Raw genomic sequence first — 18785 nt, 5'->3', positions numbered from 1 at the left:
ATGGTTAAATAACTTGCCAAGGTCCATTAGTTTATCATAGTAGACCTTCCACTGTGTCTGTCTCATACTGAAGACCAGACTGTGACCCTCTCAGATTCTGGCCTCCAAGTCTCCAGCCTGCTGCCTAGGACAACCAACACCCATTCTGGGGTCAGCTGAATATTAGAACGACATACCCTGACCCAGTGTTCTATGCCAGCTTTCTCTACTGAGCGTGGTCCTACAAGAAGCAAGAAAAAGAAAAAGAAAGAGAAAGATGAATACATTGACTATAACCATAAAGGAACTATTTGAAAAGAGGCTATTAATCCAGGCTTAGGTAAATTCCATTCCACATCTAAGCACTTTTTTTTATGCTTCCCCATGATCTCTGTTCTAGGACAAAACAGATTTAATACCTTTAAGTAACTAACTGGGCTTCTGCTATTGTATTCTTGCCAAAAATTGCATAACCATATTTAAGTCATGAGGAAACATAAGACAAACCCAAACTGAGGAACATTTACAAAAAAAAAAAAAAAAAAAAAAAAAGGAAAGAAAGAAATAATTCTACCCCAGAAGTGTCAAGGCCATGAGACCAAGAAAAAAAAAAAAGGACCAATGCATCAACCATCAGTCCAGATATTAAAGAAGACTAAAGAGACATATAGCTAAATATAGTCTGTGATCCTGAATTGGATCCTGGCCCAGAAAATAGTCATTAATAGAACAATCAGTGAAATTTAAATAAGGTCAATAGATTAGAAGATAATATTAAGCCAATGTTGATGTCTTGATCTTGATCAATGTACGAGGATAATTAAAGAATTTCCCATTTATGGAATCCAGGTGAATTGGATGTGCAAAGCCTTTGCCGTATTTTTGCAACTTTGAGGAAATGATTTCAGAAGGAAAATTTTGAAACGATGTTTTAAAAGCTGCAGAGGAGGGTACTGCTGAGAAGCAGAGACGTCACATATGCCAAGCTGAAGTAGGTTTTCAGCAAGCACTCGGTGAGCCCAACCATGGGGCTGAATATTTGGTCTCAACCCAAAACCTTGAGAGGAGGTGACAGAAATTATTTATATGAGAACAACTAGGACACTTCTGTTTGGGGAGCCTTGATGTGGTGTGGTCACAGCAACAGACGTAGATTTAAGTGCAATGTTTGAAATGCTTGATCTAAAAGGCAAATGCTTGTGGATATACGGGGCCTTAAAAGCTGCTATGTCTCCTAAGGATCAAATATATCTCTGAGATACAATGTTTAATTTAATTCAAGTAGAAACTTTTAGAAGAGAAGCATTTCAATATGATACATCTCATAGAGAACACAAGTCACCCTTTTATTGCTTATTCATGTATTTCATTATATACTTATTATTCCTACTTGTTTTGAAATTCAAATGATCATTAAACAATGGAGATGTTCTGATCCGAGAGAGACTCTTTCTTAGGATTTATCCAGGCAACTCTCCCTGGTACCTTGTTTCAGGCAATCTGTCCAAGCTGGAGCAGGGCACATAGTGGTGATTATAATGTGAAGAGTATGTGGTTTGATCTTCCTGCTTTATCAAGATTTTCATCCTGTACTGCTTGAATCAGCATACCTGCAGAGGGAAAAATTAAGCAAGTGCCCTACATTTTTCTATGTAATTGTCAGTGGCCAGGGCTTCTCAAGCCCTAGGGGCCATCCGTCCAACAGTTCTGTTTTCTTTGGGGCCTACGATGAAGGGTATCACGGGGACAGCTGTCTGCTCCTTGCACTGACAGCCTAAGCGAACTGAATGATTCGGCTCCACCACATCCTGGGAGGTGCTCTACCTCTGATCTTCTCTTTTACTTCCTCACTCTTATTCTCCACTTGATTTTGCCCTACTCTCTCCTCTACCCTTTCCTCTCCAATGTTTCAAGAGGTGCTAGAAAGAGAAAAGAGCAAAACAAAGCCTTGCCCTCCAAGAGATCAAAACCAATGGGAAAGGGAGAAAAATAAGGAAGAAATTTTGGTTCTAAGATGACATTAAAATAAAGGTGAGTTGGGGCCACTGAAGGTGAAAGGCACTTAACTCTGCCCAGAAAGATAGAGGAAGAGGAGGCGTTTGAGCAGAGAGCCCTGCAGGAATAAATAGGAATCCAAACAGCACAGGGAACTAGTGCCTCGGGGCAGGGAGCCTCTGAGGACGAAACATCTTTGGAGAAGACTGAGAGAGTTCAATGTGGCTGAAGGATATTGGTGCAGCTATGTCAAACTTTGAGCCTGGAAGGTAGCTTAAAGCCACAGTGGAAGACTATTGCATTCTTTTAAAAATGCAGGCTTTGGGGAATCATTTATCTAGTTTGTCACTGAAATTCAAAACCACACTTGTGAATTTAAATTTTCAGTAGTAGAAATACCATCAGGAACTGTTACAACAAAGAATTATTAAGTGCCTACTATTTTGAGCTTAAGGTCAATACATTAGTCTGAATGTTTCTGCTTATTACAAGCAAACATTTCTAGAGAAAAAATGAAGTTAAATTTTGCATAATGGATTTTTAACTAGATTGGACAAATAGCTCTCCTGGAAAATGCCTTCAAAATCATAAAAATGCAAGAAAAAAACCCTCATTAGCTTAAATCTAATTCCTGTTAAATAACATTATTAGATTTAGCTTAGGTCACCATAGGACACCATATTTTCTGTGAATGTTTCCTACTCTTCATAATGCATTCAGGTTTCAGGTCCCTGGTACAATGGAGTAGACACACTCCACCCTGTCTCTCCCACTGAGTAGAACTATAAAACCTGGACAGAATGCATGGGATAGCTCCTGGAGAACTCTGGGCAGTAAACGGCAGTCTGATTGAAGAAGAAAACCAGAATTAGTATTGCCATCAAATCAGCAGTGAGGTTAGCATCTTCTTATTTTCTGTTATCTCTCAACCTGGACTTAATGCAGCACCAAACACAGAAATGAGCAGTAGCCCAGAGAGAGATCATCTCAGAAGCAACATGGGAAAAGGAACTGCTAGCTGTGGCAGCAGCAACAGAGGGGACCTGTGAGTGTCTAAAATTCTGCCGAGGAAGGAAAGACTACCTCCCCGGCTGGAAGAGAGCAGGGTGAATTCCCCATGGCCTTTTTTCTCACTCCACCCAAGCAGCTTTTTCCTGCCAGATAAAGATCTTTAATGACCATCTATCATGTGCTTAGCACTTTAGGAAAAATTTCTACTTTCGAGGAACTTATTGTCATATACACCCAAAATATGCAAAAGATGCAAGACCCTACACAGCAAAACATCAAATACAATACAATCAGGAGTCAAGGGCATAGGACAAACAGTATTCTATATGGGGAAGAAAGGAGCATAATTAGTGTTCAGTGACATAAACTGGAAGCCTATTCGTGGGGAAGAAGAGGCATGAGAAGCTGAGTGTGAGAATGTTGAAAGGGAGAAAGAAAGAAAAGGAGGGTTTGCCCCAATTATCCTGATTCCATTTGTTTATAACTTTATACCCTGTATCTGCACGTGCACACATGCACACACACACACACACACGCACACACACACACACACACACACACTTGGGAGCATACACACAGACCATCTTGTCAGAAAGAGAGGGAAGGAGGGAGGGATACAGAGAGTCACAACATTAATCACTCAATTATGTTGCTTTTCAACCTACAAGGAAACACAAACTGTAAATTACTGCCAATTATGCTAACATTAAATTTTAAAATAATTAGTGCCCCTGTTATAATCTGCCAAAAAACTTGGGAAAAAACTCAGAGTTATTTAAGATCAGCTGATTTTGTGTCACCTTGTAGATGGGAGGACACAACTGGGACAAGTGCAAACATGACCCACAACTTTATTTTGCTGGGCATGCAAAGCATTTATTAGATGTGCTGAATTCACTGCCAACATCTAAGCCTTGAGAGATGCTACATGAAGTCCCAGATTTCCAACTTCCCTTGTGAAATCAGAAGACTGGAAACACCACCCCCTGTTACCTCCATTCTGAAAGGCACAGATCCACCATGGTGAGCAGCGGCTGCTCTGTCTAGATTGGGTTAATCATGACTTTGCCTGCCAGCCCTGCAGTTGTCACAGCTTATAGTTTCTGGTCCAGATCATTTCATGGCTTGCTTGAGTGGAATTGTGGTTGATCAACTAAAATGTACCCATCATCCTTCTCTTACATTCTCATATAAGAGCTAAATAATATAATTCAGATTCTTATGTAGCAACTAAAAAATCTATTTTCAATCCTTGCTAACATCTATCAGTAACAGACACTACATTAATACATTGCCCTCTAAAATGGATTACTGGCTGGGATGCTGCTCACTAGCTCCAACACCTTGAACAAATCTCTTCTCTGGGCCTCATCCATAAAATGGGTTACCTGACCAGACACTCTGACTTCCCATCCAGGGCCAATGCTCCACTGCTCCCTGTCTCTATGGGTGCCAAGAGGCAGAGTTAGGAAGCCAATGATGCTGAAGCTGGAGGCCCCTCACTTGCCTGACAGCCACATATTTGCAAAATTTACAGACATACAAATATTTAATCACAGCTGGTTAAGAACCCTGTTTCTTTCCACTCTTTCTAATGCAAGGTCTTGTTTTGTGTTTCATGTTCTTTTCTTTAAAGAAAATCCTCCCGATGGTATAAATATCAAAACTTACAGAGGCTGGATCTATCCCAGTCCTATAGAGATAGTTGTCAGAACTATGGCATCAGGCTGGAGATTTGTCTCTGAGAAGTGTGTACAAAGCATCAGGTGCTTCCTTGGGAATGAATGAATTTTCTTAGGACCTACAGAATGGAAACACTTGATTTTCTTCCAGGATTCAATTTAACACCACTTTTTCAGGACTTCTCTGAATCCCTAACACTTCATATTCATTGCTTGTTTAACAGCTAGAAGCTTTGTAAGAACATGGATTATGTCTTTTCTAGTCACTGTCCCCGGCACGTAGTAAACACTCAAGAAATGTTGCCAAATTTATGAATGACTTTATTTATGAAGAGATTTTTCATTTGTATATACTCCATCTTTTTCCATGAAAAAGTTGAGACTTTGTACCTACCCTAAACCAGGCACTAAAACTTACAAGCTAATTTAGGAAGGCATTAAAACTGTGTTATCAGTTGATGTGAACGAAAAGATTATATGGCCAGCGCCGTGGCTCACTTGGCTAATCCTCCGCCTGCAGCACCGGCACCCCAGGTTCTCTCCTGGTTGCTCCTCTTCCTGTCCAGCTCGCTGCTGTGGCCCGAGTGTGCAGTGGAGGATGGCCCAAGTGCTTGGGCCCTGCACCCGCATGGAAGACCAGGAGGAAACACCTGGCTCCTGGCTTCAGATCAGCGCAGCACACCGGCTGTAGCAACCATTTTGGGGGTGAACCAATGGAAAAACAAAGACCTTTTTCTCTGTCTCTCTGTCTCTCTTACTATTTAACTCTGCCTGTCAAAAAAAAAAAAAAAAAAAAAGATTATGAAGGCTTCCTGCCATGGTGAATACTGACCCAATGTTGGAAATGTAAGCTGAAATTAAACTATGGAGGGATGGCCAATGCTAAGACCGTGTGAAACAGTTCTCTCCTTCAATACACTATATTTGAACCAGAGTTCAAACTTTAAAGACCCTTCTGGGTCCTTTCCTTCCATAATTGTTGACCAATAAGTTCTCCATTGGACCACCTTGACAAATAATAAAATGCCAAAGTGCTGGAGGAAAGAGAATTCTGTGCACATGGTATGGATACTAATCAGGAAAAAAAATTAGTCATCTGAGTAAAGAACAGGCAACTCCTTGCTCCATGGGCCGCCCATCTTGACCTAAGTCACAAAGGCACAGGTGGTGTTGGGTAGAGGGTGGGGCTGCACGTGTGGCACGCCACCACATGTTCTCATTTTCCTCAAGCTCTAAGGGTGCTCTGTTCCTTGAATCCCCAGTTTCACTCCAGATAATGAGGAAAAGTATTGGCCTGACCTCATCCTTTTATTTTTTATCCTCTCCTGGCTTGAGCTTTCATTAATTTTCATTTCTCATCAAGAGAAAAATCAAGAAGTGAGAATTAAACACCTCCTGTTTTATTATCCTTCTGTAAATGGGAAGTTGGGAGTCATGGGGCTGGAACTGGATGAAGAGCCCAGCCTACCCGTGAGCTGTGGAGGCATCCCTGGGCAGCATGCAGGGGCCACACCCCTCCTTCTGGAGGGCCAAGGGAGCAATCAATGTCCAGAAATGCTTTGTTTGTTTGTTAACTTATTTACTTGAGAAGTGCAAAGCCAGAGGACAGAGAGAACACTCCCATCTGCTAGTTTACTCCCCAAATATCCACAATGGCTCTCTGACTGGGACCAACGGTAAGGACCAGGAACTCAATCCAGGTCTCCCACATGGATGGCAGGAACTCATTCACTTCAGTCATCATCACTGCAACCCAGGTCTCTATTAGCAGGAAACTAAAATCAGAAGCCAGAGCCAAGTACTGAACCCAGGCACTCCGATATGGGACATGGGCACCTTAAGCAGTCAGTGTCCGAACTGCTAGACTAAATGCCCTTCCCCAGAAATACTCCAAGTCTCTACATTTAGGACTCAGTTTTATAAAACCAGGCACCTTCCCCAAGAAGAGACAGTAGGCCTCAAATCTCATTAGATTTTTTCCTCTATTCAAGCATTGGGGTTGGGTTTGTACTGACCTTTCAAAACTATTCTCATCATTCAATTACATGTCTATTCCAATGACACTATCTTGCAGGTGTATAGGCTGTATCCACCACCCATTTATTATGGGGAAGTCTCCCTCCTAGACACAAAAAGGCAATAAACTCACATTGGGGTTCACCCTTCCTAGACTCCACTCCAGAGGAGCAGTGCCCCACAGGGTGTCAGAGCTCAGCCCTGCAGACAAAAGGGACTGGTTTTATTTGTGGTTCTCTGAATCAGTAGTTGTGACTTTGGGCAAGATGCTGAAGTCACTCTCATTTTCCTCATCTATAAAATGGGAATACTACAGAACCTACAGTACCTGCCCCTCACAAGAGACTAGGGCTTAAATATGCTAATAGGTGTTTAATAGGACCTAGGGAAAAATAAATATTCAATAAAGAAAAGGTAGCATATATACATGATGGAATTTTATTCAGTGATTTTTAAAAAGAATGAAATCCTGTTATTTGTAGCAATACGGACGGAACTGGAGGACATCATAATTATAATTACAATAAGAATGATAAGCCAGGCATAGAAAGAAAAATACTGCCTGTTTCACTCCTATGTGGAATTTAAAGCTTTGATTTCATAGAAATAGACAGTAGAATAGTGACTAGTAGGGCTAGAAAGGGTAGGGGGAGCAGGAATGGAGGGAGGCTGTTAGAAAGAGTAATTTCTAATATTCTACAGCACAGTACAGTGACTACGAGTCATAGCCATTTATTACATTTTTTACAAATAACAAGAGAGGAGTTCAAAGACTCTCAACACAAAGAGAGGATAAATGTGTAAGGAGATAAGGCTAATTACCCTGATATGATCATTTCACATTGTCTACATGTATTGAATTATCACACTGTATCCCACAAATACTTGCAATTATTATATGTCAGTAAAATGGAGACATTACAGGCGGTAACATGGTTTGGGGAGAATAGTCATGCCCATGATTACAGGAGTTCAACTGTGTCACCTCAATAATCTGAAGCTTGCACCAGCCAGACTGCCTGAAGGAGTGAGCAGGAGAACCGTGAGGAGATTAAAATCCCTGCAGGGAGATAAGTAGTATTCAAAGAATTCTTTTCACTGTCCCTCTGATCCTTCAACTTGTTCCTTCATACTTTGATTAGTGGGTCTCTTTGGTGATAAATATATACCTCTTTTTTTCACATGCTAAGAAAATGTCTTGAGACTCTCAAATCGAAAGAAATTTTGGTTATGTTAATAAAGTGTCCAATAAACAGAAAACAATTAAGGATTCTAGGATAAAGCACTATAGAATCCATCAGCAGCAAAATGTTTCCATCAAAGTGATGGTCTGGATGACCTTTGACTTTGCAATGATGTTTCTTCCATGAGTTCAGCAAATCAGACTCCGATATTGACAGTCAAATAGAACTCACTGACTTTAATTATTTTCTTAATCTTAATTATTCAGGTGCATCTTCCAGAAATGTGAAATCACTTATAGAAAGGTAAGTACAAGATGAATATAAGAAGTTGATTTCTCATTTTAAAAAAAGGAATAAGAGCTCTCTGTTTTTGCCCCGTAACCATTTTTTAAAAGATTTATTTTATCTGAAGGACAGAGTTACAGAGAGAGAGAGAGGGAGAGGGGGGTAGGGGGGTAGGGGGAGAGGGAGGAGGGGTCTTCTATCCACAGGTTCACTCCTCAAATGGCCATAATGGCCAGGACTGGGCCAAGCCAAAGCCAGGAGCCAGGAAGTTAATCCAGGTCTCCCACATGGGTGCAGGGGCCCAAGCACTTGGGCCATCTTTCACTGCTTTCCCAGAATCATCAGCAGGGAGCTGGACTGGAAGTGGGGCAGCAGGGACTCAAACTGGTGGCCATATGGGATGCCGGCACTGCAGGCGGCAGCTTAACCTGTTACGTACAATGCCGGTCCCCTCATAACCATTTTGAATGAGCATCAATATAGCTTGTTAGTCACTATCCAACAATGGGAGATACTTTCTGGGCCATTGAGCATGGTAAGCAACCAATTTGTGTGGTCCTCAGAGAAGGATTATAAAAATGCAAAGTGGGTAAAACTTCGGTCTGACAAAAGTAACTGAGAAGATAGAAGGTTGTGCCATGTGCCTGCTTTATGAATAAGAAGACATTTTTGTGCTAATGTGGGGCTGAAAATTCAAAAGCAAGGCTCTCGTTCCCCTGAATGGAAGGCTCAGGAAGCTTTTGCCTTTTCAAACCTGACTATAGGTCCACAGCTGTCAGGATGTTCTACAAATCTGGACATAAGTGAGCCAGATTGCTCCCCTATGCTCACTCATGACAGACGCTATGAAAGAGACCAAGAAGTTAGAGGAGTGTTTCTTTCCCAGGACTTCAGTCAGCTCTTTGCAGTTCTATGTGTTTATCTGGCCTTTCCCTAATGGGGCAGTGGATTATGGATTACAGAGAAGAGGAAAAGGATAATGGGCACGGTGATTGGCTATCCTAGAACAACAACAACAAAAATGTAGCAAAATGTTTGTCATATGAAGTTTTTTCTCCCACAGGCCCCGCCTGTGTTGCTGTTTACAAAGCTAGTATCTTACATTCAGATTTCCCCTACGACTTCTCAGCCTGTCTAGGAACCAGCTGTTGGACCACCCAGCCATTGTCATATACGCCATGATTGGAAACGACGTCTGCAATGGGTGAGTTTTGAGAAAGAAGATTTTCAGAATTCTTTGGCACTAGGTTTTTCCCCTCAACCCTTGCCCTCTCCACACCAACCACACCCCACTACAGTGGTCTGCTATTGACCTGAACTTCTCTATCTTAGAAGAAAATCCCAGACACAGATGAAAGCCAATCACCACCTAGAAAGCTGAAAGCCTCTCCTGAAATTACCAGATTGGTTAATTCTCAACTCTGACATCACAATGAATGGGTGTGCTGAGCAGTTGTGAGTTATACCCCAGGAAATGCGCTAGTACTAACCAAGGATTCAACACTGAGGATCATGACCTGTTAAATAAAATAAGGCAGAAACACAGTTCCCCTGTGATTATTCCTTTCTCACTCCTATTTGGATAGACTTCCTCCTATGAAAGAGATGGTGAAGACCTACAGCATTAGCAAACACACTGCATGGAACTAACTCACAACCAGTCCTGTTCATGACGATGGCCCATAGCAAGCAAGCACTTTTACTAAGCTGCCGATATCAGGAGTGATTTCAAAATGCTGAATACCCTAGATTCTCTGCAACATTAGTCGGGCTTTATCAAAATCCATGCATATCCTTAAAAACACACTGTATACGTGACTGCCATCATTCATGTGATGACCTGTGATTGTGACCAAAACATGATAATGCAATAATATTAATCAATAACCACGACAACAATAATAATAAAAGGTAAGAAAGAATCTAGAGCACTTCTCCATAGCCACTCACACATTATTTTTGAAAATAGACAAGCAAGGCCAAGACAGGTGACACTACTTTGCCTGAGGTAGCAAAACTGATTAATGGCAGAGCTGGTCTCCGAACCACATGGTGCTGGAACCAGGCCCTACTGCTCACTGCCCACCCTTGGCTTCCTAAGCCTGTGCTAAAAATAAAGTTTGATGGTGTGAGAGTTTGTTTGCTCTCACAGATAACTCAATAGAACTCTGCTAGTGAAGGCGTTGGAGACATCATCAGTGAAGTGAGATCAGGGCTGGACATACCACCCCAGTGGGGTGTTGATGTGTCCGACAGCACTTGGGACCCCTTAGGCTGGTTTGCTGCTCTCCCCAGAACCCCAAGTCAACAGAGGCTAGATGCTGGGGACCCAAGTCTTACGTCTGTGATGAACCACCTGGAACTCTCCAGTAAATAACGATTATCTCCAGGCCTGCCATGAGCCAAGAAGAGTCAGGCCACTCTCTATATCATTTCATCCCCAAGCAGCCCTAAGATGTAAATGTGATTATCCTCACTTCACCAATGAGGAAACTGAGGTTCAGAAGGTCAAGGAACTTGCAGATAATGCTATGGAGTGGCAAAGCTGAAAGTCAAACCAGGTTCTCCAGTGAAATTCCATGTTCTTTCTGCAGTTTGCACTGGCCTGGCCTTATTTGCTTTCTTTTACTCATTCACTTTTTAAAGTATATATTGAGCACTCCTGATGTGCCAAGCACCATGCTGCCCTTGAGATATAATGGCAAAGGGGCCACAGTCCCTGACTTCAGGAGGTTTTGAAGCAGATGGAAGGAGAAGCAATGAGCTGCATCCCTCAGTCCCACCATGAAATAGAGCAAACCCCTCTAGCCCCCAGACCACGTCCCCCTGGAGAACAGACAGCAAGCTGGACGTGCCAAGTCAAGGAGGTCTGCAGAAAATGGCTTTGACTCCCAAGGCCAAAATCCCCGAAACTGCTCTTTTCCAGCAAAACTGCTTACCCCAGAGGCCTCTCCTCCTGCTCTGTTCTGATTTTCCATTTTCCAAAGAGCCAAAGGGCAGGCAGACATCAGCCAGAGACCTGTGCCAGCCTCTCCCCCGCCAGGGATCTGGGCAGAGAAGCCACAAGCATTTGGGTGAAAGAATGGACTTGGCAGTGTGGGATGTCCCTGCAGTGCCCACTTTGTGATGTCCTGTGGAGGGGTTAGAAAAATACAGACAGATGGCAACTATACCTCCCCATCTGCCAGAAAGTCAAGGTGGAGTTGGTATCCCAAAATGAGCAAAGGGATTTCATAAAAAGCTCAAGCCAGCAAGGAGTTGCATAATACGTCTGCCCTGAAACACGTTTTAGAATACTTGCTTGACTTCTTTTTTTTCCTTTAATGTTAGTTCTTACTGAAATAATGCAGCTGTAGGTTTCTTTCTCAGTTCTCCAAACACATGTAGCTTCCCAATAAGTATTGTTAATTCAATGAAGGGCATGATTGGAAGAGGAGATAGCTTTTAGTGTCAGGAATTCAAGAAGAAAGGGAGTGTGGATGTACCTACCTTTCTCCTTGGAACTCTACTCAGTTGGATCTAAGCTAACCCAGATTCCTTGGGCTTTTCCTATCACTGACTTTGAAGCTATGCAGAACAAGGATGCTCCTGAAAACAAGGCCAGTGTGGGTGAGCCACAGCAGCAGAAGCTTTGAGGGGTGAGAAGAGCAGTAGGGAAATGCGAATGATCTTACAGCATCAAATCACAAAGGACACAGACAATCCTTCCTAATATCCAAACATGTCACCGGCAAAGAAACACTGTAATAGCTGGAAAGGGGGTAGAACTATATAAGCATCTGGCACTAGTCACAGACATTGACACAGTTCCTTTTGTTACAGTAGACATAGAAACGATAAATGGTACATTTTTTCTGCCAATGAACACAGTCAGGACTACCCTAAGCTGACTGTCCATGCAACCTATCAATCTAATCCCAATCATTATTTTTCTGCAATACCAGTGCTTCAGGCAGGTTATACCTAAAGCAGCTGACCCCTCGTTAAGAGGCAGCCAGCCAACAGCCTGACAGGCCACAGGTTCCTAGGAGGCTGGATTGTGGGAAAAAAATCCACACTATCCAGTCAGATGGAAGGAAAACCAGCCGGGAAAGGAATGGACAGAACTCCTGCTGCTCAGAGGAATTCTCTCTTCCAGCCCCCAAGGCAGAGGTATGGGTGGCAATGGGAACGATAAGAATTTCCCAACCAGCCAATATGTTCCAGGCCACACCTATATTCATCTACGCTAGGGGAGTGTAGGACCAGAGAGCCCCCTTCCCATGTCCAGCTGGTGTCAGATGCCTCCTGAAGGGAACTGGATGAGAACCCAATGATGTGCTGGCAGCTGTCTGACACAAAGGAAAGGGCCCTCTTACCTGGAAGTTCAAAAGCATGAATACTACCTGTGCACAAAGTCTGACATCATGACAGCGTAGGCTGTGGGAAGCTGGTTTCTGTAGAAGCTACTTGCTTCTTCCTTAAGAGGGTGGGAGCCTTGGTCTGGCATCAGCCAGGTGTAATGTGGCTGACAACTTGCCAGACTAAAGAAATGATCACAAGCAAGCAAATCTCTGCACCCAATCACTGAGGCTTATCTTGCATGGCAGGACACCATTCATTAGAGGGGCAGGTTTCCAAACCTCTCAAAATGCAGGCTGTTTATTTCCATCATGGAGCTGTGATCCTGACTCATGTGCTGGGGAACCAGCTTCTCCCTCATTCCTTTCCCTGGAGTAGCCACCACATCCCGACACAGGTGTTCAAATTTCTCCTCTGTAAGCTGTGCACTCCTCACCCCTCACCTATATCTCAGTGCTTGTGGTGAGCTCGACTATGTGTGAGTAGGGGTGCCAGGTCATTGGGGTTGGGGGGCAAACCCAGGACAAGGTGGACCTCACACCGTGCTTCAGATATCACAGTTGGAAAGGGTCAGAGACCTTATTTACCAAAACATCAGCACTCTTTTGGTCCCCAAAATACTAGTACTAAAGCCCCCCTAAAAAACTACCATGGGTGAAATAGTACAGAGACCAAATTGCATAGAGAATTTTTCAAGGACAGAGGTCAGAAGGCACCTTTTGCTCTCTGCCTGAACTAAGAATTGGTTGATTTTGCTATGTGCATTAGAAGATTTAACTGACAGTGCACATGTATAAACCCTGTAGCCATAAAAGATGGAACAAACGTATCTGGGTGAGAACGTTCCTTCAGCAATACCAGGGCTTCCATTTGGTTCCCCTTAGCACATAGCTGTTTGATTATGCTTGCTTCATTTCTGGGTGACCTTCTGTAACTACTACACAAATTATCTCAGATTCTTTGCTTATCACCAGGGCTCTGTCACTAATCAAAATACTAATCATTAAAGAAGGAATTTGGGAGACTTTGCCCTGTCTTAATTCAGCTTACCTTTAGATGGTTAGAGAGCAGGCCCTCAGCATAATTGTTTTGTGCCAAAGTGATCTTGCATCAGCAGAAGAAAAAAACAACAGAAGGCAGCAAGGCAAGTTAACAAGGAGTGTGCGCCAGGGTATGCTGGCTTTGCCATCCACAGAAAATGAAATTCAGACACCCAACTTGCCTTCCATTTCACCCTTGTTGATGCACCCCACACTCAGTGGTTATAAAACTTGGCTGCTCTGGGCAGGTTCTCGTGGTCCAGATAAATCCACACAGTAGCCTGGACCCCTTGTGCAAACTGGGACCCTTCTGGGGCCGCTTCTGTGCATATGAATCAGGCCAACGACCCTGCCCACCCTTCTCCCCTAGGTGGGGGTGCTTCCCTAGTCTGGATTCCTTGTGCCTGCTCTTCATGCAGGTGAGGGATTATCGTTCAAAAAGAAGTATCATTCTTCATCACGACATGAATCTAATCATGTGCTTCTACATGCTTAGGTTTTGTAAAATCATACAATTGTCTTTTCTACCTTAAGAAAGTCTAAGCAAATCATTGCCTGGTATAGAAGTAAGCACAGCACCCACAGCTAACACCCTCCTGGCTACCCCAGAACAGCAGACTCACCCACATTTCCCTCTGTGTGAGTACAGCCTGCTGGTTACATAGTGCGCTGTGTAATCCTCATATCTACTGTCAGCCTAGCACCTCTGGATAACAATTTGGGAGGTGATTTTATTTGTCACAGTGAAATAGGTGGAAGGGCAACCTTTGCAATGTTTTCTGCCCCTCTCAGTGAAACGTAGCCTGATTTCTCCCCTCAATTTAGAAAGGAGAATAAGAATATGAGACTTGGTTTTATTTGTATTATTTCTCTTATACAAAATAGCATTTATTGTGAAAAACTCAAGCAATACAAGGTAGTACTGAAGCATTAGGAAGTGAAAGTTTCCCCTTAATTATTCTCTCCCACCTCCTACCACCACCACCTCCAAGCATAGGAGTTTGACATATTTGGATCTGGGTTTTTACTGTGAAAATTCTAACTTACAGATTTATAAATATTCATCGAAATGAAATCATTTGTGTGCACTGCACTGAAATTTGTTCTTTGTAGTCAACAATATTTTTATTTGTTAATACATATAGATTAGTTCTTTTTTCAGATATTACTGAGGTGAAATTAACCATTCACAAGTGAACAAGTCAGTGGCATTTCATAGATTCACAATGTTGTGTAACATTATGTTACACATTATGTGCAACATTGCAACTCTATCCAGTTATTTCATTCTTTATAATGGCTATAAGGTTCTATTGCATGGATGAACCATAATTTAGGTATCTAGCCTTTTTAGCTTTCTCCAGCCTTACAGTATTCCAAGAAATATTGTAATGTTTATATTTTACACATTTGTGTGCAAATGTGCACATGTGAAAATGTTTCTACAGGATAACTTTTGCACATTTGTGAAAATATTACTATAGGATAACTTCCGGCAAGTGAAATTCCAAAGTCAAAAGTTAATCCAACTTTAAATTTTGATTCTTTTTTTTAATGTCCCTCTCTAAGAAGGCAGTGTCCATGTAGGCGCTCCCTTGGAAGTGAGAATAGTGGATGTTCTTGGAGACTTTGCCTGTCCCCTCTTTCTATGTCAGTTATGCCCTGAATCCAACCTCCGAGTGACAGATGCATTTCTCTGATTTGTAATCTATGTTAATCCTGCTAGACCTGCCATAACAAAGGACAGCAAACGGAGTCCCTTGAAAGAGCAGGAATGTATTTTCTTCCAGCTCTTGAGGCTGGAAGTCTAAAACCAACATGTCTGCAAACTCTCAGGAAGTCCTTCCATGTCTCCTTCAGCTATTGTAGCTCCCAGCAATCCTCAGTGTTGTTGGCTTGTGGCAGTGTAACTCCAGTCTCTGCCTCCATCTTCATGTGGCTTCTTCCTTGTGTGTATCTATGTGCTCTCTCCTCTTCTAAAAGGACACCAGCCATTAAATTTAAGGCCAGAACTAATCCAGTATGGCCTCTTCTTAACTAACTAGATCTGCAAAAACCCTATTTTCAAACAATGTCATAATCTGAGAGACATTATTCAACCCAGTGCAGGAACATTAGGTAAATTTGGAATCTTAAAAGACTCAAAAAACAGCTCTAAAACATTATTCCATTTTTGTTAACATCGGGCAATTTAAAGCCTATAGAACAGATAAAAACTATGGTGTCTTCTATATTCCACTGTCAAGTAGATGCCAGGTATTAGTATCCTAACTCAAATCTGACTTTATTCTTAAAGGGTATACAAAAGTCAGCTGTGCAAGAAATGAGCCAAAACAGACATATATTAAAGCCAAAATTTATTCTAGCATCCTATTTACACCTTGCCTTTTAAACATAAAAAAATAAATAAATCTTAACATAACTTTCAATGAAATATTCCCAGTATTTTGTATATTCTGTACTTCTATTCTCTTCCAAACTCTTTAAAATAAATTCAATAAATTAAATTCAATAAATGTCTGATTGAGGTTGAAGTTTTGCTACTTGCAGTTCATTTATGATTTCTGTCTTTTTCTTAAATGCTCTTATTTTGTCCTAATAACTACTTTAAGCTTACTCTTTGTGTTTTGCCAACTTTTATGAAATAAGAAGAGAAACATATAATCTAAAAATTCCAATATCCTCTATGTACATGCACTATTATGTGGAGAAGGCACTAAGCAAACTAGAATTGTTTATTGGCAAATTTTTTTTTGACAGGCAGAGTGGACAGTGAGAGACAGAGAGACAGAGAGAAAGGTCTTCCTTTTCCTTTGGTTCACCCTCCAATGGCCGCCACGACCGGCGTGCTACGGCCAGCGCACCGCGCTGATCCGAAGGCAGGTGCCAGGTGCTTCTCCTGGTCTCCCATGGGGTGCAGGGCCCAAGCACCTGGGCCATCCTCCACTGCACTCCCGGGCCACAGCAGAGAGCTGGCCTGGAAGAGGGGCAACCGGGACAGAATCTGGCGCCCCGACTGGGACTAGAACCCGGTGTGCTGGAGCCGCAAGGCGGAGGATTAGCCTATTGAGCCACGGCACCGGCCTATTGGCAGATATTATTGCAAGAGTATGACTGGAATAGTGCTCAGGAAATACATGAAACTCCAAATTCAGTGCAGAAACTGACGGTTAAAAAAAGCAAAATACGTGTGAAAAGTTTAAAGACCAAGTCGTAGATCTCAGAGTACCAAATAAATCAAAAGCTATACCAGCAGAGCACTTGGCTCCACTAACTGTGTGTAAGCCAGGATGAGTGAGGCTATGCTACAGCAACAAACAGTCCCTAAAATCTTAGTGGCACAAAGCAACAAATGTTTGCCTCTCATTCCCATAACATGTCCATCAGAGACCATCACAGGTCTCTGTTCCAGGACTCAGAAAGGAGAAGCAGCTCTTTAGAGCACTGCCCATACCTATGGCAAAAAAAAAAAAAAAAGAACAGCCCAAAGGCTCTCACACCACCAGACATCAGACGTCACTTCTGCCCACACCTCTCTTGCCAAAACCAGTCACATGGCCCACCCAGCCACAAGGGGGTCAGGCATCATAACTTTATTATATGTCACAAAGGAAAAAAGCCAAGAATATTTTGCAAAATAGTACCACCAATAACCACCATTGTATGTGTGTATGCATGTGTTTGCATGTACCAGTGTGTGTGGTGTATCTTGTATTTGCACACATGGGTACTTGTATTCGACTAAGATATTTTCTGTTTCTTCCACCAGCAGGAAGACTGACCCAGTCTCAGCAATGACCACTCCTGAGCAATTGTACGCCAACGTCCTGAAGATGCTGGAAGCTCTGAATTCCCACCTGCCCACCGGCAGTCATGTTATCTTGTATGGCTTAGCACATGGGGCCTTTCTCTGGGATACTCTGCACAGCAGATATCATCCTCTCGGTATCAGTTTGAAAATCCTTTTACTCTTTAACTATACCAAAGTATATAAGCTCAAACTATATCGGAATATGCCATAAATGCTATCACAGAACATGGGTCAGGCCTCATCAAGGGAAATGCTTCCAGGCGCAGCCTCTAAAGGTCATTCTCCAAAGGTAGACAGCGTCCGATCCAAAGTTCATCCAAATGATGAACTAGGACGATGGAAAGGTAGGAGTTTCAATCAGGAAACCCCTTTACCAACAGGAGAAATGTAAAAATTAGCTGAACAAGCCCAAACAGCTGGCCCAAAGTCCTGAGTCCAAGGAAGGGATTTGTGTGAGTACCCCCTGGCCTCCAGTTAGAATTCTGGAGAACACAGTCGCCCAGGCTGCTCTCTCTCTCTCTCTCTCTCTCTCTCTGCTTCTTCACTTCTGGGGGTTCCTGGTTCATAAAGGCTTTAAAGTTCCCCCAAGAAGCTTCCAATGGCAGCTCTTACATCCCAGACACTGCACAAATAATGTGGACATAGTAGCCACTCACACTATGAAGGGCCTCCATGTTGATCCTTAAAACGACCCTCTGAGATAGATGTTTTCCCTAATTCCCCCTTTCCAAAGACAACACTATGGCTCAGAAAGGTTAGGTAGTTTGCCAAGTGTTGCAGAGCTCATCATATGTAAGCGGACTTCACAAAGTTCTGTTAAATGAGTATTATGAAGAATCAGGCATAGACTTCAATTTTTTGTAACAGACTAAGTGTATTTTAATTCCACTTTCCACAAACTTTTTAAAGTACTCTTGTATGTAAACTGAGTGTAGCTGGACTCTGGTTTCCCTATTCTGGGGTGGGTGCCTGGAGAATGCCCTTTTATAAGCTGTTAACTAAGTGCCCACTGTGTGCCAGTCACTGTCCTAGGCACTGCGTAACCAGCAGTGAACACAACCATCTTAAATTCTATCCACATAAGGCTTCTATGCCTGAGGCAGAAGGACTCTGGAAGTATATCAGAGGTTGCAAGGGTCGCAGGAGGGAAGACGAAGAACAGGGGCCTCAGTCCTCTCCCTTCAAGGAGAGCCTGGGAGCCTTAGCCTTAGCCCCATGTTGCTGGCACCTGCACCAGTAGATCATGAAGGAGGGACTCCCTTCCCTGCTATCATATAGAGACCTAACCACGATAACCCATGCTGAAGGTCCAAGCTCTAGCTTCTGAATCAGGAGAACAAGACAAAGGGGAAGACCTGACCCTGATCCATTAATGTCCTCCTGGGAAGCTGGGGTTGGAGAGCATGAGTTCACGCTTGGGGCCATCCAGAGCTTTCGCTTG

The 18785-nt window shown here is 42.8% G+C and overlaps 1 protein-coding gene and 1 long non-coding RNA gene across 5 annotated transcripts in view; one reads left to right on the top strand and one right to left on the bottom strand.

Moving 5' to 3' along the window:
• AOAH (acyloxyacyl hydrolase) overlaps window positions 1-18785 on the top strand; it is a 192075-nt gene that overhangs the window by 147258 nt on the left and 26032 nt on the right. For 2 of the 3 annotated variants that reach the window (XM_089314993.1, NM_001082025.1), the window contains 3 exon segments: window positions 8134-8170; window positions 9282-9356; window positions 17303-17478. In XM_089314993.1, the coding sequence (XP_089171119.1) occupies window positions 8134-8170; window positions 9282-9356; window positions 17303-17478 (288 nt within the window). 3 annotated transcript variants of the gene reach the window in all.
• LOC127492612 (uncharacterized) overlaps window positions 1-18785 on the bottom strand; it is a 107140-nt gene that overhangs the window by 82296 nt on the left and 6059 nt on the right. The gene's annotated exons all lie outside the window — the stretch shown is intronic.

The sequence above is a fragment of the Oryctolagus cuniculus genome, chromosome 16 (genome assembly GCF_051225735.1).
Source record: "Oryctolagus cuniculus isolate XC-2025 breed Fujian yellow rabbit chromosome 16, ASM5122573v1, whole genome shotgun sequence".
Classification (NCBI taxonomy): Eukaryota; Metazoa; Chordata; class Mammalia; order Lagomorpha; family Leporidae; genus Oryctolagus; species Oryctolagus cuniculus.
The sequence above is the reverse complement of the archived record's forward strand: the minus strand, read 5'-3'. Positions and strand labels throughout refer to the sequence as shown.